We start from the raw sequence: 21790 nt of genomic DNA, 5'->3' as shown, positions 1-21790 counted from the left end.
AGATCATGTTTTGAATAGTCATTACTATTATTTAAATCTATTATTCGGAAAGCGGTCTCATCAAAGAAGAATAAGCAAGAAACTTGTGTGTTTCTCTTTTAAACAATCCTTGTAAGTTCTTTTACTGTGTTTTAATAATATAAAATCACAGTGTATAAAATGACAATTACAGTATAAGATCATTTTTGTCATAGTAATGGCATGCAAAATATTGAATTCAAATAATGAAATAAAACATTGATATTTGTTGTCTTAATAAATAAAAATACCTTCACAAGTATTATCGATGCCAAGTTTGTACCCCCAGGGGCACTTTATGACCGTTCCTCGATTGTCAACTTTGATTATTTCAGGTTCCACATATTTGTGACCGCTCGTTTCGGGGTAACTGGACCCATCGGTATCTGGTGGTGGGTATTCTGAAAAGATAGACATGTTTAACAAGTTAAAAATCGCATTGAGAAATTCTATTTCTCACATAGGGACCGGTATTTTTTTTTATTGTTACTGAAGTATATTATTTTTTAAATGTGTTTTTAGTGTACAATAATTTGAGGTAGATATTATTTAATCACTAGATTTATTTCAGTTGAAGTGCCCACGGGTCGGTCCCAATTACTATCGTTACGGAATGACCCACCGTTGGGATCTTTAACGTGTTAAACAGTGACTTGGACTTTACAGCTGCACCGATAAAGAACGAATTCAGATGGCACCCAAATCCGCGTTTGGACTACGACCTTAGTCCCCCTTACGATCGGTCCCCCGTCCAATTCAACGGGGATCGAAATTACGACGGCCTGAACCGAGATTCAAACCCCAAGCGGTGCCCTCAGACTAAAATCGTATCCGTCAGGCGGGAGTTGGCCTTCAGCCGCTCCATAAGTCCTTCCGCGAGTTTGGAGTGCCATCTGCACTGGCCCCCTATCGTCCGGGGAAGCTGTAATGGCCAGCTGCAACCAACAGCATTAGAGTAGTCCGAAAACAAAGACCTTAGTGTGAGAGTACCGCTAGGGCTCTGTTACTGTATGACAAAACGCAGTTCTTAAGAACAGAAATCGCCGTGTTAACTTTCTCTTTAATAATATAACGTCTTAAGAAGTCCTTCCAATTACTTAATTATTCAATCTTTCTAATTACTTGCGTTTATAGCAAGTAAGTAAGACTCAGGGAATCAAAAAGGTAGTCTATCACCGATCGTCACCTAAAACGTTATTTTCTTCATAACTTACTACATTTTCAATACCATTACATGTGATTGAAGATTTTTTTTTTATTTATAACTCTTTATTGCACCTTAAAAACAATACAAAAGAAACAATATTCATAATATACTGAAAGGAAGGCTAGGTACAAAAGGTAGTCTTATCGCTAAAGCGATTTCTTCCAGACAACCTTTGGGTAGAGGAGAAAAGACAGATGGTGGTGGATGGCGCAAGATAGAATGAATAGACATAAATAATAATAGCAAATATATCATATATATCCATATATATATACATACACACATTATATAAATATAAAATTAAAAAAGTAAATTAGTAATAATACACAGTAACTAAGCAATGTGCAATTAAGAAAGAGACAATTTAGTAGAAAGGAAAGGATAGTAGAAAGACAATTTAATGAGATTATGATGATAAAAATTATAATGTTAAGTAAACAAGTATTATTGAAGTAACTTTTATTTATCTAAGTATTTATTACACAAACTATAAACTTCCTGCCGGGGTTTTCCCACGAGACTACAGCATGAGGTTTTTCAAGAAGGGTATATTAAGGTTTCTTAAGGGTCGGCAACGCGCACGTGATACCCCTGGTGTTCAGGCGTTCATAGGCTACGGTAACCGTTTACCATCAGATGGGCCGTATGCTTGATTGCAACCTTCACAGTTTAAAAAAAAATTGACTATATTGAATGAATGACTTACAAAGACTGAGTGACATAGACAACGAGAACAGATTTTTTATGTTTTTCATGTTAAGTACTCACCAGGTTCATTACCATATCCAGGCGGGAACTGGTCAGGGTTTCTGATTTGCACACAATGGTGTCTCACGTTATCCAGTATCCAATTGGGTTGGCACTCGCAACGGTAGCCACCGTTCGTGTTCACGCATATCTCTACAGCCGCGCAATTTGCTTGTCCGTTTGTACATTCATCAATATCTGAATAAAAATTAAATAATAATAACCTTGGACAATTCACACAGCGCCATCTAGCCCCAAGCTAAGCTGAGTTGATCTTATAATAATAATCTCAGGACAATTCACACAGCGCCATCTAGTTCCAAGGACATTCTCAATTTAACTGACTTTTTTTTTTTAATGTTTGTTATTTCATAAATCCGTTATTTATGAACCATTTTAAAACAAATCTTTTTTGTTTTCACATTGGTATTAAAGAAAACTATATAATGTGAGGAGTCGAACCCGCTATCATCAGAAATAAAGCAGTATGCCGCTAGACCACTGACTGCCGTGGCGCTACAACATGATTTAATAAACCTACCTTCACATTGGCCCGTTTCTGCGTTGTGATGGTACCCCGCATCACACAAGTTACGGGGTCTGAATGGTCTCAGTCTGGGAGGTCTATAGTCAGGGTATCCCCAGAAGTAGCGGCGAGCTGTCGGATAAATCATGCAAGAACAGATTTTTTACCACAAATAATTTCTCAGGACTATTCACACAGCGCCATCTAGTCCCAAGCTAGACAGACCTTAAGTTATGGGCACTAGACAACTGTTATGAATACATATATATTTTTTTCTTTGTATATACATAACGAGTACTAGAAAACGCCCAGACCGATTATACTTAAGAATGTAAATGTTTGTACCGTGCGAGGAATTGAACCCGCGATCATCAGAAGTAACGCGGTATGCTAAACCCCTAGACCCGTGGGGCCGTCATGTCAATGTAATGTATATAATAAAATATGAATATCACACAGGCTTCTGGTAGGCCTTAATAAGCGTACGTGTAAACGTTACACGCACAGCATCAGCTGAGTCAGCTCCTTTGCCCAGAATATTCATTGTTTTATATGTTGTTTAAGATTCTCATCTCTTTAAAGTTTTTGTTTTACAAACAGTGAACGAACTCAATATGTCATTTGTTCTGGCAATAAATAAATATTATTATTATTAATATATTTAGATTTTGTTGCTTTTGCGAATCAGTTTAGAAACAAAAACAAATCCCCCCGTTCAATTCAAATGGGGATCGAAATTACGACGGCCTGAGTCGAGGTTTGAACCCTACAACGCAATGATAGGTTGCCCTCAAACTAAAGCCGTATCCGTCGGGGGGGATTTGGCCTTCAACCGCTCCATAAGTCCATCCTTTGGTTTGGAGAGCCATCTGCACTCGCCTCCTATCATGCGGTGAAGCTCTAAAGGCCAGCTGCGGCCAACAGCATTAGAGTAGTCCGAAAAAAAATATAACAACAAAAATACAGGACTAAAGTCGTTGGTTCGTAAACTCAGCTATTTTGTAAAACATCCTCAAACTCACGTTTTTCGGTGGTTGATGGGGTAGTTGTAGGTGGTGTAGTACTGGTAGTCGAGGATGACGACGTTGGTATGATGTCACACACCCCTGTAGTCAAATCTCTACGGAAACCAGTTGCGCAGTCACAAACATAGGATCCCATAGTGTTCCTACAAGACTCTATTAGGCCAGAACAGACGTGCTGGTTTGTAGCGCATTCGTCGATATCTGGAATGAAAATAATGGTACAAAAAACATACCATCATAACTGTTACCTCAGAGGCTACTATTCAGAGGCTTTTTCGACGTCATAGTAACCTTGATATGCCGACATTTCTCTGAGTATATCAAAGAAATCATTCTTTGAATTCAAGGTAGCAGAAACTAGACTTGTTGTCGTAACTTTCCAATTTCTCTCAACTGAGTTGCCTTTATTAATGTCGGGTTGCAACCTGGTACATATATTTTGAAAATGGGAGAAATTTTCAAAAGATCAGTGATCGAGATTTTCTTGTAAAAGTTCGAGGGCCCTTGAGCTTGAGGGTCCCGGGGCACTGCCCCGCCTAGCCCCTAGGTAGCTACGCCACTGTATACTTCGCATAAAATATTTATTAAAATTATAGCATTTTTTTTTAATCTTTTGCTCATTCAGGACGCAGCGTCAGTCAAGAAGAATCTAAGTATAATAATAATCTTGTATTGAAATTATCGAAGACGCTAACATTCATATCTAAAACTATATATACCATTGAACACTTACCAAAACAAGCACCATATTCGTCCATTTCAAAACCACTTTGACAACTAGCTGGTTTCTCGTTTATTATAGTCCATTCGTTTTTAGGTACATTATTAGTATCGACAAAGATTGCACCGTCCTGAGTTTTTTCACCGTCCACACTTGCTGTATCTTTTCCGATAACAACATCAACATCAACTATTCTGGGAGAACCAAGAGTCGATGACGATTCTGTGGAAGGACTGTATGTAGTTTCCGGTTGCCTTGATGTATTTGGTTGAACTGATTCATTTATATCAGGCTCAGGTTCTTGAGGTCGGTAAGGTTGAATGGGTATTGATGGCTCAGGTTCTAGACTTGGCACCGGTTCCACTGGTTTAGGTTCTTGTCGACTTTGTTCCTGTTCACGTGTATTCGGTTCATAATAACTAATTGTGTCAGTTGGAGGCACTTCAACTACTTTAGGCTGTCTTTCTGAACTCTGTGGGGGTTCACTGTATGATACTTCTGGTGGATTAGTTGGTTGTACTTGTGGAGGTATAATTTCATTGGTTCTATCGTCTTTTTCCTCTATTTTATAGGTAGGCTCTTCCACAGTAGGTTCTTCACTTGGCTTAGGAGGTGGACTTTGGGAAATTGGAACCTCTGTAGTTGTAGTAACAGGCGTATCTATTTTGTTTTCTATTTTATTATCTGGTGATTGCGGTTTAGTTTCATTGTCTTCGTCAACTTCTTCACTGAAAAATACAAGATTGATTTCAAAGGTTTAATATCTCTAGATTGCCTCGCTCCCTTGCCATAAATAAATTATTAAAAATTATATTTTATATTTATATATGTACCTACAAGAAATCTATAAATGTCGTTCCCCACCCCAACTCAGATATCATCATAAATTTTAGTGACGTGTGTACCTTAAAAATTGTCAAATGAGATTGTACATAATTATAATGACATATAATACATTTTTTATCTTAAACTTACTCTGAGTCGACATAATAATATTCATATTCTGGTGCAGCTGTAGTGGTAGTGGTTCGTTTGCGCACACATCTAAACGAGCCCGGTATATTCACGCAGTGGTACTGAGGACCTGCGCGGGCGCAGTTGTGCGTGCCGAGGGAACATTCGTCGATATCTAAAAAGAAAAAAAACCTTGAATAAAGTAAATCATCTAGTCACAACTGAACACTTCTCAGGGCCATCTAGTCCCAAGTTTAGCAAGCTTTTGTTATAGGTCTAGACAACTAATGAATATATTATAAACGCAAAAGTTTGTGAGTAGGGATTAATGAATGTTTATTACGCTTTCACGCTAAAGCTAATGAATGGATTTTAATAAAACATTACAATAATATAGTTTATACATCAGATAAACATATAGGCAAATTTCACGAGAGTGAAACCACGGGTATAGCTAATCATACTCCTTAAAACAATACTTCACATATTTTTTACGAATTACAATTGTATTTATAATTTCTGACTTCTCAACTAGGATCAGTTGTGAGACAGAAGTAAGTTCCTTACCAATACACATTAATTTATCGTGAACTGATTCAACACAGTAGAATTGATCAATCAATATAGAAAAATGTATTATATAAAAATTAAAGTATTTTTTTATTATTTGCACAAGATTGCGTGTGCTTTGTATATATGTAATACGTTATACGTATGCTTATGGTAAATGTATGCGTCTAATATATGAGAGCGGTTGTAAACGCAACGAATAAAACAAGATCGAATATCAAGTAACTTTTACATCCAATAACGAAAGAAATTCTCGGTATCAACATAATGTAGTTGGTTTTAGTATGGAAATATGTCTATCTCGTACCCTCACAAACTCCAGTAGCATGATGTAAGATGTATCCAGTACCGCATGAGAGGTACCTGACGCAGATAAATGATCCCACTGTATTGTCACATCGTTGGGAGTCCGCCAAGCAATTGTGTTGGTCTGTTGCACATTCGTTCACATCTAAAAACAAATAATAATTATAAGCCACGACAATTGATAATAACTAAGCAGAGCATTTTTTATCTAAGGAGACTTTATATTAAGTTATCTATGTGGGTATCTGGCGAGTGATACAGTTCCCAGCAAGCTGTATTTTAGTCAATGGTGAGATAATGTGCTTCAATATGGCAACGTCATTTTCTAAAATATTTGAAAATGTAATTCACTTGATACTTATCAATTTCTCTAAAGTTACTAGGTAGTAATCAATTTGGATTCCAAAAAAAAAATCAACAAATTCGGCAATATTCATTCTGAAAAATGTATGGGAAGCCGCAAATACAAAAACTTCCTGCGTTGGTTTCTTTCTTTCGAAAGCATTCGATTGCATAAATCATGACATAATTTTGAGCCAATTGGAAAATTTTGGTGTACGTTGCATAGTATATATAAATTAATTACTAGTTATTTAGAAAATAGACAACAATACACTGTCATTAACAAGTTAAACACTAAGAACAACACTATGGAAGAGATACATTCCATTTATGTAAAAACTGTTGTTGGTGTCCCACAGGGAAGCGTTCTGGGCCCTTTATTATTTTAGTCAGCATAAATGATTTACCGAAAATAACGAATAATCTTTGTATCATGTTTGATTTGTAGATGATTCAAGAATTGTTATATTATTCATTAAACTACAACAAGAACATAGTCCTTTGTATATTTGGAACCACACACAAAGCGTTGCGATGTCTCGCCTCAAGCTAAGTTCGATACCGCCTGAATCTTTGTCTACTGTACAAATTAGAGAATTTAGAAATGATACAAACTCACCAACACACGCAGAGGTGATTATGTCCAGTTCGTAACCAAGTTTGCAGTGGCACTCATGGCTACCATTGGTGTTCAGACAATTCTGATGCCGGTCACAAAGGTGGATTCCTTCCAAGCATTCGTCGATATCTGCGAATAAAACAATCGGGTTTGTTATTTTGTTATCTACACAAATAAATAATAATCAATGGATAAACCCTGGACAACTGATATTAATACTTAAATATTTCAGAATTTGAGATTTTTGCCTTTTTATTTTTATTTAGCTTGCCTTGAAAATTGTTTTCTAGAGGAAGGGTCAGTTATGTAATGAAATTTCATGATATAGAAGCATTATAGGTTTATTAAAGGTCATGAACGCGCACGTGACATCCCTACGGTAACCGTTTACCATCAGATGGGCCGTATGCTTGTTTGTCACCGTCATAGTACTAAAAAAAGTCCGTCGGTATGGCATAAGTGATACTACGGGAGTTTTAAACGAATAACTGTTATAATATTTAATATTACAGTATTACTTACCTTCACAGATTGTGGAGCCAGGTCTATGTCGCATACCATCAGGACACGATGTAGACAGTCTGTAAAAATAATAGACTTGAATAGAAAAGAATATAATTTTATGTAAAAAATACAAGCAATAATTTAGAAATTTAAAAACAGAGTTAATTGACTACAACTCAGCGTAATTTTGGAAACTTAGTTTGGAGGGCTGATTTTCAGTTGGGTCCACAGCACGCAATATACATAAACAGAACTCTCAAATATTTAGGGAATATACATATTATTACGATTCAGTGTTAGCAAAATATGTTGTTACAATTATGACGGTATCAATATTTTCAATTCTAACTTCTATGTAAGAAATTAATATTTTATAACCATGGCAGATTGTCGTCGTCAGTGCCGTGACCATAGAGACAATTTTATTTTACATATTTTATTATTATTTCTTATGTATGTTAGTCTATAAGGTATTTATAATATGGGCCATGTAGCCTGAATTAAATAAATAAATAAATTCCGTAAAATTTCATTGTAATTCCCCCAGATTTTATTTTGGTGAAAATGTAACAAACAGACAAATTGTTTTCGCTACGACGCCATTTTACGGTTTTATTAATTGTAAAGAAAATAATAAATACCTGCTCGGATCCAGCTTGGGTTTACAATCGTATTGTCCAAGTTGATTCACACACATTTGGTCAGGCCTGCAGATTTCTGAACTTTCTTCGCATTCGTCTATATCTGAAAATTGTTGCATATCCTTAAGAACTTAAACTTGCTACATCAGGAAGCACGCTACGGCGCCTTGTTAGAAACTATTGAAGTTGACCACTTAAAGCCTTCTGTCCTGACCATGGCGAGCCAATTAGTTGGTGCAGTTATGTGATAGGATGTAGAGAATTCCTTGATATCCATTAAGGAGTTCTCTACATCCTACCTCTAAAAAAAAAATATAAATTTAATAGAATAGAAAATTCTATTCTGTTCTATTCCTACCTCTTAAAAAAAAATATAAATTTAATAGAATAGAAAATTCTATTCTGTTCTATTCCTACCTCTTAAAAAAAAATATAAATTTAAAAACGAATATATCCATATTATGTTTAAAATTTATAATTTTTTTTGACATAATTATTTTTTTGTAACAACCTACTACATATGACTGTCGTACTAGTTGCAATTTACTCCTAGATCTGATGAAATGCAGATGCAAATACACTTCTACTCAGCAATAAGACCGCCTTATTGTAACGATACATGTGTCTTTTAATATATTGTTTAAGCCGTTTCTTTACTGTGTGTTACAAATAAAGAATATTCTATCTTCTATTTCATAAAGACTAATCTGTTATTTTTAGATATTACAAATTTGGATTTAGCTGTTCATTTAATAAATCACTATTAATTGGTTTCCACGAGTTGGTATATAAATGCTCATTACTAGATGATAAAAAATAACAACAGTAAATAATAATGAATACTGCGCCATATATTATTTCAGTAACAAACTAGTAAATACAATATCCGGCGACGTAATTAATATATACATAAAATTATTTCATATCACCAATTTTATTCTTTCAATCTTTCTCTAGCCCATAATCATAAACAAACAGACAGTTTTCGATATAATTATATGTACAGAAAACACTATATTTATTATGTAATATTATCTTATCTGTGTTATTATTATTGTAATTATATATATGTTCTTTAATATATTGTTTACCAGCTGATCTGCGCAATTTCGTTTACATCATACTTATATTTTGCCAAATTTACATAATATCTATTTATACTATAACTGTACATATAGCTAATACTCATATATTATATTAACACATACTTACTCCAATATACAAGTATTAGCTATATGTAAAGTTTCATCAAAATGCATTTAGTAATTTTTGTGTGAATGAGTAACAATCATCAACCCATCCAACCCTAATCACACTCTTTCGCGTTTTAAAAATTAGTAAGAATTTCATTATATTATAAACTAGCTATTCGCCCCGGCTACACGGGCATACATGTACATATATTATATATACAAAACATCGCTCTAGAATCACTTTATCTATAAAAAAAAACCGCTTCAAAATCCGTTGCGTAGTTTTAAAGATTTAAGCATACATAGGGACGGACAGACAGCGACAGCGACTTTGTTTTATACTATGAAATGGTAAAGTTTCATCAATCTCTGTACTCTCGAGTACTGCCGATTTCCAAATCAATTTACAATTAATATAAAATGGCTATTTAAAATACACTTACCTTCACATTTGCTAGTCCTGCTGTTTATTTTGAAGCCGGGTGGGCAATGTTTGGACCCTTTGTCCTGACAATGGAAGGATCCACGTGTGTTGATGCAGAACTGAGAGATGTGATTGCAGTCATCCTTGTGAATAGCACACTCGTCCACATCTAAACAATATATATCATGATTAATCACAGGACAAAGATAATATGGCAAGAAAAGAAGTGAGTAACGATATAACTGCGATCGGAGATGAATGGGAAGAAAAATATACTACACCGACCCCGATAAGGAAGAAGATGATAATAGTAATCACAGCTACAATTTAATATTATCGATACTTGATGATAATGACGCATAACTATGGAATAACTCTACAGCCCAAACACAGGAACACTTAATTAAAAACTATATAATATATTGTCCGTTTGTCTGTCATGTTCTATATCAGGTTGATCTCCACGCAGTTCTCCCTGAAAATCATCATAATCGATTCCCATTAAATCTGTCACGATCTGCTCACCTGACCTCATGCTCATCTTATGATCCGCGCTAACGATCCACTCGTACCGCGTACGCTGGCACCAGTGGAGAATCGTTAGCTCGGGCGGATGCTCCATTCCATTAAAAAAAACTATGTATTTATATTTATAGCTGTCAGTTTGTATTGTCCTATATGATGGTTTGAACTAGATGGCGCTGTGTAAAGTGTCCAGGATTGTTTATTTATGTTTATCATCTATAACAAAATATGGCATAATACCTTCACATTCCTCATTGAAACCAGTTTTGAATCCCGGCGGGCACCGATCATCAGGCGGGGTTCGCATGGTGCTCGACAAATTGTTGGGGTCTCCAGTAACGCCCCCACACTTGTAAGCTCCAATTGTATTCTCGCACAAATATGATGGACATGGGGGATACGGTAGGGTGCATTCATTTATATCTGCAAGAGGAAATCATAACTATCAACAATGGTATTTACGGGACAACAACTCATAACCGAGATTGACTAAATATGCAGGCCTCTCTTCCCCACTGTGCATATTGGGCACAGCCCAGGGCCCCGCGATGGTCTAGTCCTAGCCCCCTAGTCTAGTCTAGTCCCTACTCCATTACCAAACAATAACCTATAGCAACTCTACTCTCAGCTGAAAATCCGTCTAAACCAACTATGGTCAATTTGTTCGTTTTTATTATTTTTTTTAATAAATGTCTATCAAGAACTTAAACCCCTCATCACATAACGACTTTTTAATATTATTTTTCATAGGGGCCTTATCCTAATATGCCCAGGGTCTCTAATAGGTGAAAGACGGCCCTGCCTATATGATCCACCAAGCAGCTTGTTTTGTAAGCTGTGTCTTGGTTGTAGGGTCCAGTTTAGGCAGTGAAATAAGTGTAAGTGAATACGTCGCATCATATCGAATTGAAGGGGTCGAAACGCCCAAATATTGTACCCATAACTTTAGAAAAGTTTCTGTTTTATGTAATTAGAAAGACAACCAAGCTAATAGTCCAGGCTGAGCACGTGGTAAGCGGTAACCGTCACCAGTAGACACAGCAATATGGACACCACGTTATCAGATATCACCCGCTGTACACGTTTTTAATAGTGGAAAGAATCAATAAATAAATCAAGGTGTATAGTAGAAGGAATTGATGAGAAAATGAACAACATTTATTTAAAAGAGTCTGCATTCCGAATTAATGGTGAATCAAAAAAAGTTTATTTGAATAAAGATTATTTCTATTCTAATGAGAATGCACGCAAACGACTTTACCTATACAAAGGCGACTTGGATATCTATTCTTAAAGAATGAAAGTTTATATAAAATTTCGTAATTTTTAAAGGTATTAATATTATTAATACAATTTAGTACAACACACTTTGGTTTTATTAAAGAAAACAGACATTTCAGGTATTTTATACTCTCAATACAATATGAGATGAAATTACATTAAAAAACCTACCATCGCATACATTGTTTAAAAGATTCCTCTTGAAACCTGGCGGACATTGACCCTTCTCCATATTATTCTTCTTCACCGGCATGCACTTATACGAACCCTGTACATTGTAGCATTGTGTACCGGGTAGACAAACAGGAGGGTTTAGTACGCATTCGTCGATATCTGAAACAGGTAATGGAATTGTTGTGTAATATAGATGACCTCAATGCTAGCAATGTACCATATCAGGTTGAGGTCCGCGAAAACCATCATGTTAAATTCTTGGTGAATTTATCACAATTGGCTAACTGACCTCACCTCATGTTCATCTTATCAGCCACCACTGGTGCGCAGATGGGAGCACCATTCCATTTAACATCCATAAACAAAATACCACGGATCTGGAAGCCCGGAAGGACCCAGGAAGCATCTATCATTAATAAATAGTCATAATTTGAAACATTTTAGAAAAGTACTCTTGATATTTCAGACGTCCATAGGCTACGATAATCGCTTACTATCACATGGACTGTATGCTTCTTTGCCACCTACGGTACGGTATGGTTAAAAAAAAATAAAGCGGTTCCGACATGCGATGAATTTACTGAAGGGCTTATTTAACTTATTTAAGCTTAAGCTTTATTTAAGCTTATTTATCTTCTTGTTTGGTATCAATGACAACCCAAATATTATTGGACCATAAACTAGAAATTTCCATGGCACAACACCTTGATCAGATCTTCCAACTATGCTTCCAGCTATGGTTACGCTACTTGGTTTGTTTATACATATATTATTATATGTATGCTAGTAGTACAGTAGTTGAAATTCGACCATAATCAATTTGACCACAGACTTTAACATTAAACAAAAGATTATAGTGTCAAATATATGGTAGTGTGTAAAATGTTTTTTTTTCTGATTTACAAACACAATATTTGAATCTGTACTCCTTCTTTGTATAAACTATAAGTGTGCGAAATTTCATACGTTTCCATCCGCGCAATTTTCTTGAAAAGGCGTTCAAAGTTCTTGCACACGTGTGCTTCACGTATTATTTTAATGTTACCTTTACACGACTTGCCGTCCGCCATCAGTTCGTATCCTCTACGACACGAACACTTAACTTCAATACCGTTGTCATTACACTTGTGTTGACACGGGTTCCTTGGTTTACATCTGTTCTTTTCTACCTGTGAAAAGAGCACATTCATTTTGTTAACTACTAAAACTTTACAAGTTTAGCCCAACATGCAATGGCGGCCTTAAGAGCGTCGCTCTTGCAGGGGCCTTGTGTAAAACAAAGCAAATTTTAAACAACCAGTAAGTGACATTTTACCTAGTGGCAAGTTACAAAAACTTCCTGGTTTAGGCATTTAATAGCAAATGAACAAAATTACCAACACTAAAATATACAAATAAATAAAATCCACAAAAAAAATGTAAAATGATACACAGTTTTCTTGAATCTGCAGAAAATTTCCGCATAATCGTTTACATACTTTTCGTGGCCTCGCAATGGGTAAGGCCTCCGTTGCCCATATGTTATTTGTTTAAAATCAACCCTAATCCCGTTGTAAGCACAGATTATTAAGGCCAGTTAGTTTCACCCCCTTTTTTCCCTTACCTATGACGGTACGGGCCACTTCGTCTCAAGCACCCACGTTCCCTAAATACAAGTGGAAACATAACCTAGAATCTGCTAAGTGTTAAGGAGCCCAGGAAACTCTATCATACAAGTACCTAACGGTTCCACATTTAGTAGTTTCGAAGACCTTAATAATTGGTAATACTTTGACCCACACTCAGCATATATTGTGACAGCTTACAGAGCTGATATTCTGTGTAGGCGATGTGACTACATGAACAACCAATTGCCATAAATTTATTAGAAAAAAAACAATAATAAAATATATAGGGGGAAAGGATTGTTAGCCATGTGAACTAATTACTCCATCGCTAGCAATGTACCAAGTCTGGTTGATCTCCATACGGTTCCTCCTGGAAATTATCCTGATAAATTCCTAGTGAATTTGTCACGATGGGCCAACTGACCTGACCATCATATCGTTCTTCACTGGTGGTGGTAAACCGTTAGAGCAGACGGTTGCACCATTAATCATCCAAATAAAAAATTATAAAATATACACAGACAAGCGTTCTTAATGTTGGCAACTTTAAGAGAAAACCTTAAGGCAATATTTCTTCGTTTTTTTTGTTTTTGGCAAATCTTTTAGCTCTGTCGGTCTTTTCTATGTCTCTTTTCTATTATGTTAGCCGCAGTTGGTCTTTACAGCTTTAACGGACGATAGGGACGAGAGCATATAACACTCCAAAACCGTTAAAGAACTTATGAAGCGGCTGAAGGTCGACTCCCGCTTGACGAATACGACTTTAGTCGGAGGGCACTGCTAGGGGTTAGAACCTCGGCTCAGGCCGTCGTAATATCTATCCCCGTTTCATTATACGGAGGGGACTATTTTCCCGTGCAAGAAATTACATTTGCGACGCAAAGCAGTGTTCTAAACCACAATCCTCAAATGGTTGGTGTTGGCGTCCCACATCCGAAAACTCTTTTGATATTTTTATCATTTTTAAATTTATATTTACAGAACAATTATTTTTATATGTCATGTTATTTGATTATGGTGCACATTAATATATTTTATTATCATAATCTACGTGTGTATTTTTCATTTAGTACATTCCATACAGACCACCAATCCGTTACAATTAGTATATAATAAACTAGCAACTCGCCCCTCGTGTATTATTATATATATAAACCTCCCTCTTGAATTACTCTATCTATTAAAAAAGCCGCTTCAAAATTGCGTAGTTTTAAAGATTTTAGCATACATAGGGACGGACAGACAGCGACAGCGACGTTGTTTTATACTATGTCATGATGAATAATATATTTGTCACCTCTATACAATTTTTTCCGTCGGCCATTAGTTTATATCCCGGGTTGCACTCGCATTTGAATGACCCCGGCACTGGTATACAATGATGCGCGCACAACTCGTTAGGAGCGTAGTCTTCACAAATTGATGGAATTGCTGAAATATATAATTTTTTATTAGTTCATCATCATCATCATCAGCCCACTGCAGTCCACTGCTGGACATAGGCCTCTCCCAAAGCACGCCACTGGGCACGATCTTCAGCCCTTCTTTTCCAATTTTTACCCGCAACCCTACGTATGTCGTCGCTCCACCTAGTTAGTTAATTCATCAAAAATATGCCCATATGTACCTTTTTAACCTAACATCACTTGGATGACCATTTTACTTATAAATTGAGTTGTTTATAGAAAATACTAACTTCAGTGAAGTTGAAAAACTACATCAAATTTCTTTTTTGGTGGAATAGAATAGAAAAGATGTTTTTATTACAAATGAATGTGAATAAAGCGAGAGGAAGTTTGAAAAATATAGGAATGGACTGTATGAAAGATGATATGATAACAAAGGGAGTAAATAATAAGATGACTGCGAACAGTGATGAATGGAAGAGAAAAACATTACGCCGACACAAAATAAATGGCATAACGAAAAAGCAGATGATGATAAGATTTTTTTTTTAAATAAATTTAAATTTAAGAAGTTTTGAATAATGGATTGGCGCCAATGTCATCGCAATACAATAAGAGACCACTTACTGTGACTTGGTCGCCTGGACAAGGTATTTTCAGGTACACGAGACTCAACTTCTTTACTCCGTTCTTTGGCGGCTTTCTAAAAAAAAATCTTCTGTCAATCAAGCATCTTTAAAAAACAAACAGTCTTATACTTCAGCCTACATTTGACATGGAAGAAATTTTAGATAAACAGATTAAATCTGTTTCTTTGGACAGAGTTATTCTTATATTTATAACTAGCTGTTCCCGCGACTTCGTCCGCGTGGATTTTAACTTTATTTTTCTAAAATTTTGAGTTTATTCTAAAATAAAAGTAGCCTAAGAGTAACTTAGCTGTTCTCGCGACTTCGTCCGCGTGGAAATTAACTTTATTTTTCTAAAATAAAAGTAGCCTAAGTTACTCCTTATTACATCAGCTACCTGCCAAACAAAGTCCCGTCAAAATCGGTCCAGCCATTTCAGAGATTAGCCGGAACAAACAGACCGACAGACAGACAAACAAAAATTGTAAAAAATGTTATTTTGGTGTATGTACCGTATTTATATTCATATGCAATTAGTAAAAAAACGGTTATTTCAATATTACAAACAGACACTCCAATTTTATTTATAAGTATAGATTAGCTGGGCCGCGCAACTTCGTCTGCATTACACTTACGTACGTTACTGCGTAAGGTTTTACAATAAAATACCAGAGTCTGTTATAAATCTGCCAGAAAAAAGATTTAAATGTCAAATAAAACACTTCCTTTGCAAAAAAGCTTACTATAAAATTGAAGAATTCGTTAACGATAATAATGTTTTTGTAGAAAAATTTTAAAAACATAGCACTGACAATATTATCTGATTACACTAATAATGAGTGCGTAGCGATTTCTATGTTGATTGTCGCATGCCTCTTACTTGTTACACTGTAATTATTTATATAAAAAAACATCTATTAAAAAGAGCAACACACAAGTTTCTTGCTCATTCTTCTTGTGATGAATCTGCATTCCGAATGAGTGGTAGAATCAAAATATGACTACTCAAAAGTGCTTGTAATGAGTTTATTTGAATAAAGATTATTTCTATTTCTATTTCTTACATTACATTTATTTTAAGCTCAATTTATATACTACCACTTTAAATTATAGCCGATGTATAAGTTATATTACTGTAAAGTTTCATCAAAATCCTTTCAGTAGTTTTTGTGGGAAAGAGTAACAAACATCTATCCATATTCACAAATTTTCACGTTTATAATATAACTAGCTACTCGCCCCGGCTTCGCCCAGGTTTACATGTATTATACATATAAACCTTTCTTTTGAATCACTCTCTCTATTAAAAAACCGCTTCAAAATCTGTTGTGTAGTTTTAATGATTTAAGCATACATAGGGACGGACAGACATCGACAGTGACTTTGTTTTATACTATGTAATGATAGTAATAGGATAAAATAGATGATATTGATTGATAATTGTTTTTCTTTTTTATATTTTTATATCAATTATTAATTTATTAAATTCACCAAAATGCAATTAAATTGCATTTTGAAGAAACTTTACAGTAATATATGTAGTTTATTTATACATCAGAATAACATGTAGGCTATAGATTTCACGTGGGTAACACAGGACACAGCTAATATATATATAATATGTACATATTATACAATATAATAAATATTACCTGACAACATTTGCTGAATGCGTTAAATTGAAGCAATTCTTCTGCGCTGGTAGATGCAGTATGTACCACGCAGACCTCCTCACCCCTGGACACGCCACTGGAGGTTCCTCGGAGACACTCCTTACAGCATACCTGTTACGATTATTTTTAAACTATCGTGTTTAATACACATTATTGGGGGAGCGGATTGTTAGTCATATGGGCTGACCCCATTGCTTACTAATGTATTGCAATGTACCACGTCAGGTTGACCTCCACGCGGTTCCCCCTGAAAACCATCGACGTAAATTGCCATTTGCCGGGCGGAAGGGGATTGTTAGTAATGAGGACCCATTGCTAACAATGTACCATGTCAGTTTGACCTCCACGCGGTTCCCCCTGGAAACCATCGACATAAATTGTCATTTGCCGGGAGGAAGGGGATTGTTAGTAATGTGGACCCATTGCTAACAATGTACCATGTCAGGTTGACCTCCACGCGGTTCCCCCTGGAAACCATCGACGTAAATTGCCATTTGCCGGGCGGAAGGGGATTGTTAGTAATGTGGAGCCATTGCTAACAATGACCATGTCAGGTTGACCTCCACGTGGTTGCCCCTGGAAACTATCGTGATAAATTCCTGGCGAATTTTGTACGATGGGCTAACTGACCTGACCTCATGTTCATGTTGTCATCCTCCACTGGTGCCCCGCCAGCGTAAACCGTTACCGCAGGCGGGTGCACCATTACATTATCATCCCTAAAAAAAATCGCCATTTGCCAAGATGGACTGACTGGCCAGACTTTATCATCCTCTAATGGTGCCCCGCCAGTGTATACTGTTAGCGCAGGCGGGTGCATCATTCCATTATCATCCATAAAAAAATACATGTTATTTATATCGTTAGACTGTAGTTTAATGGCACAAAATGGTATTTACATTTAGTTTTTTCTACTATAGTCACTAGATGGTAAAAAATATAGTGATGGTAGAAGGAACTGCAGGTATTGTATTGTATATTGGACGTCAGTCTCCGCAATTAGCCTCTCAGCTATCGACTGCAGGCACTGCAGGGCTGCAGGCACCTATCGACATTGACTGTTACTCCATTCAGCTCATGACCACGGCTAGTGGAAACTAGTCTGTTAATACTCATGCTAGCTTAACATAGTTGTATAGCTATGACGCTCTAGTCATCCTTCTGCGTCTGTGCCAATATTGTGCGTCTGTGGGCCATTACGTTTGCGCGGGAAAATAAAGACTACAAAATTCACTTCCTCGACAGACTTACTAATTCTCCTATGCTCCTACACAAATTTTGCAGTTTTTGCATTTCTTCGGTAGACAATTCTCTTTTGGTCCTAATTCCTAACTCATTTATACTAATGATTAAACCTTTATATATCTGCAATTTACTCCTAATATTGATGAATGACGACCTCAGTGGTCTAGCGGTCTAACACACTGCTTTACAACCGATGGTCGCGGGTTCGATTCCTCGCACGGCACATACATTTGTATTCATGAGTATGATTGTTTGTATCGGTCTGGGTGTTTTCGATGTATAATATGTATGTATATACAAAAAAATATATCTATGTATATGTATCAGTTATCTAGTATCCATAACACAAGCTTTAGCTAGCTTAACTTGTGTCTAGATGGCGCTGTGTGAATTGTCCAAAGATTATTTTTAATATATAATAAACTACTTATATACAACAAACCTGAATATAAATACAGCCCCTACTAACATACCTAACATAATCGAAACGTCGAGAAAAAAATACCTTTATTTACCATTAAATTATTCTTGTTCTGACCCAATTAATTATAATGATATTATTAGATGGAGTCAGCTCATCTAGTGTAACCGAAATTAAAACATCGAGAAAGGTAAATACTTTTATTTACCATATAAAACTATCCGTGCTAAGACTCAATTAAGCATAATAATATTAATATATAGAGTCAGATCGTGACCACGGCTAGTGCAACCTAGTCAAAACGTCAAGAGAGATATATATATATCTTTATTTACCATAAATTTTTTAGTGTTAAAACCCGGTTAACAATAACTTCTGCTATTAATCATTGCTCTTTTATGTCTGATGATATTTATTGTACTGGTGATTTCGAATATTTTATTGTTTTTATCCATAACAAACTAAAAATTTAATTTATTTAATACCAGCTACCAGCCCTGTCCGCGTATTATATATGTAAACCTTCCTCTTGAATCACTCTATCAATTGCTAAAAATTGCTTCAAAATAGGTTGCGTAGTTTAAAAGATCTAAGCGAATAGAAAACGGAAGCGACTTCAATTCATAGTATGTATTAGATTGAAGGATTTTGAGGTATATCCAGTCCGTAATCTAGTTTGAAATGATATAAAAGAAAAGATTAATTTCTATTTTCGTCGTTGAGTAACCGAGTGCGGTTAGAATAAACAAACGGAATCGTCCAATTTTAGCGGTCCCAACAAACGTTTCTGACGGCTTGGTACCACGCTAATTTTGTAGCCAATTAACTCTCAATCTGAAACTCAGAATCAGTTAAGGGTATTCGTATAAGATATTTTAGTTATGCATTCGACGTTAGAACATTTATTTATTTAATTGATGCTAATAATAAACGCTTTTATTCAGCACTAGCTGTACTTCGCGACTTCGTCCGCGTGGAATTTAATTTATTTTCTAAAATAAAAAAATAATTAAAATATATCTTATATATAAAATTCTCGTGTCACAGTTTTCGTTACCATACTCCTCCAAACGGTTTGACTGATTCTCATGAAATTTTGTGAGCGTATTGAGTAGGTCTGAGAATCGGCCAACATCTATTTTTCATCCCCCTAAATGTTAGGGATAGTCCGCCCCTAAATTTTTTAATTTTTTTTTTTAGGTAAAACTACGTTTGTCGGGACAGAAAACAAAGAAGTAATTGTAAATTTAGAAATAAAGGGCTTTATTATTATTATTTTACATATCTCCCTTTTTACGAAGGCAATACATCAAACACGCGGGCCTTAGCCAAGCGTGGATGAGTTAAAAAGTTATTAGAGGATGATGCATTCACATGCATCATCCAACTCCAATTTTATTTATATGCAATAGATAATCACTTATCTATTGCATATAAATAAAATTGGAGTACATACATATACTGCATGCATATGAATATAAATGCGGTACATACAGCAAAATAACATCTTTTACAATTTTTGTCAGTCTGTCTGTCTGTTTGAACCGGCTAATCTCTTAAAAATGGCTGGAACAATTTTGATGGGACTTTTCTTGGCAGGTAGCTGATGTAATAAGGAGTAACATAGGCTACTTTTATTTTAGAAAAATAAAGTTATATTCCACGCGGACGAAGTCGCGACAACATCTAGTTATTATATATTACTTAAAAGTTAAAACATACTGGTAACACTGAAAGTGACGGCCACTCTTAAAATGTTATGCATCTTTTGATAGATTTATATTATTTTGTTGAATTCCACTACCATTCCATATCATTTGCCACAAATATTCAATGCTGACCTGACCACCGCTACTGGAAGCGTTACGAGCTTCTCTATTGGTGATCAAATTCCGACCGTTATTGGATCTACACCCATATAACGTTTCACTTCAAAACGAGGCATCAAAACAAATATTTTATGGGCTACTTAAAAGTAACATTAAATGTATTACAATAAAGAATATTTTCCAAAATAAATCAGTGTTGAATATAATCTAGTCATACTAAAAGTATGGATGGAATTTCTTTGTGATATATATATGTACTTACGTACTTATACTTAAGGATGTGTCTCATATTATATTATTATGGTAAACACTGCACAGATATCGTTGTATGTTATCTGTTTAAACATACCGTCTGTGATAAGAAAGTCCCGTTACCTAGTTACCTAGTGAAGATTATGTAATATAGGTTATCATTGCCCCGTTCCCGCGCTTTTTCAGTAGTATTTTTTTATCTACAAGTGGCAAAGGCAAAGGTACAAAATCATAGAGTCTAATCTATTGAAGTGATAAATTTTTAGAAATCTCTTAATTCCTTAAAGTGAACTTTTCATTAATTAATAAACATTTTATTAAAAATTTCGCCATGAAAATGAACGGCAAAGAAACTATATTTATACAGACATATACATTTTAAGTTTATTTTTTAATACTCGTAATAATTAAATGATCATAATTTATTCTTAATTCTTGTGTAAACTTGAATAATAAAGTTTTATTTTTTATTTTACTTATATCTAACTAGCTACCTGCCCCGTCTTTGCACGGGTGTGCATATATTATACATATAAACCTTACTATTTATTCACTCTATCTATTGCTAAAAACTGCAGTAAAATCCGTAGACTAGTTTAAAAGATCTAAGCGAACAGACAGTCTTTTTTATTTTAATATTTATGCATCAGTGGACTATTCTATCAATCCCTAAGAAAAATAACTGTCTGTATACATAATGATATGATACATATATTTATATATATGTTTACGATGAATGTTTGTTTGTTTAGTAACAAATTCTTTGTATATAAACATACCTTTCCTGACTCGGCGACGTTGTCACATCTGCTTGTGCTAGTCGCTATGTCGATACCAGTGTCGCAGTCCTGCATTTTTCTGAAAACATATTAATCCATAGTAACATTATACATGTACATACATATACATCACAGGAGACCGAAGAGCTGGCAGCTACCTCGGACAAAGAAT

General features: G+C 35.3%; 1 protein-coding gene across 1 annotated transcript in view; it reads right to left on the bottom strand.

Moving 5' to 3' along the window:
• LOC131846218 (fibrillin-1-like) overlaps positions 1–21790 on the bottom strand; it is a 42676-nt gene that overhangs the window by 9573 nt on the left and 11313 nt on the right. The window contains exons 3-20 of the mRNA XM_059195467.1: positions 21619–21697; positions 17072–17203; positions 15418–15493; positions 14682–14815; positions 12823–12946; positions 11775–11936; positions 10563–10745; positions 9817–9966; positions 8181–8283; positions 7558–7616; positions 7036–7164; positions 6076–6219; positions 5220–5373; positions 4257–4972; positions 3521–3724; positions 2514–2630; positions 1994–2170; positions 270–419 (exon numbers count right to left, since the gene is read on the bottom strand). Of these exons, the coding sequence (XP_059051450.1) occupies positions 270–419; positions 1994–2170; positions 2514–2630; positions 3521–3724; positions 4257–4972; positions 5220–5373; positions 6076–6219; positions 7036–7164; positions 7558–7616; positions 8181–8283; positions 9817–9966; positions 10563–10745; positions 11775–11936; positions 12823–12946; positions 14682–14815; positions 15418–15493; positions 17072–17203; positions 21619–21697 (2993 nt within the window). The remainder of the gene's footprint in view (positions 1–269; positions 420–1993; positions 2171–2513; positions 2631–3520; positions 3725–4256; positions 4973–5219; positions 5374–6075; positions 6220–7035; positions 7165–7557; positions 7617–8180; positions 8284–9816; positions 9967–10562; positions 10746–11774; positions 11937–12822; positions 12947–14681; positions 14816–15417; positions 15494–17071; positions 17204–21618; positions 21698–21790) is intronic.

The sequence above is a fragment of the Achroia grisella genome, unplaced genomic scaffold (assembly GCF_030625045.1).
Source record: "Achroia grisella isolate CSIRO2021 unplaced genomic scaffold, CSIRO_AGI_Agris_v1 utg506, whole genome shotgun sequence".
Lineage (NCBI taxonomy): Eukaryota > Metazoa > Arthropoda > Insecta > Lepidoptera > Pyralidae > Achroia > Achroia grisella.
This window is presented reverse-complemented; position numbering and strand designations above follow the sequence as displayed.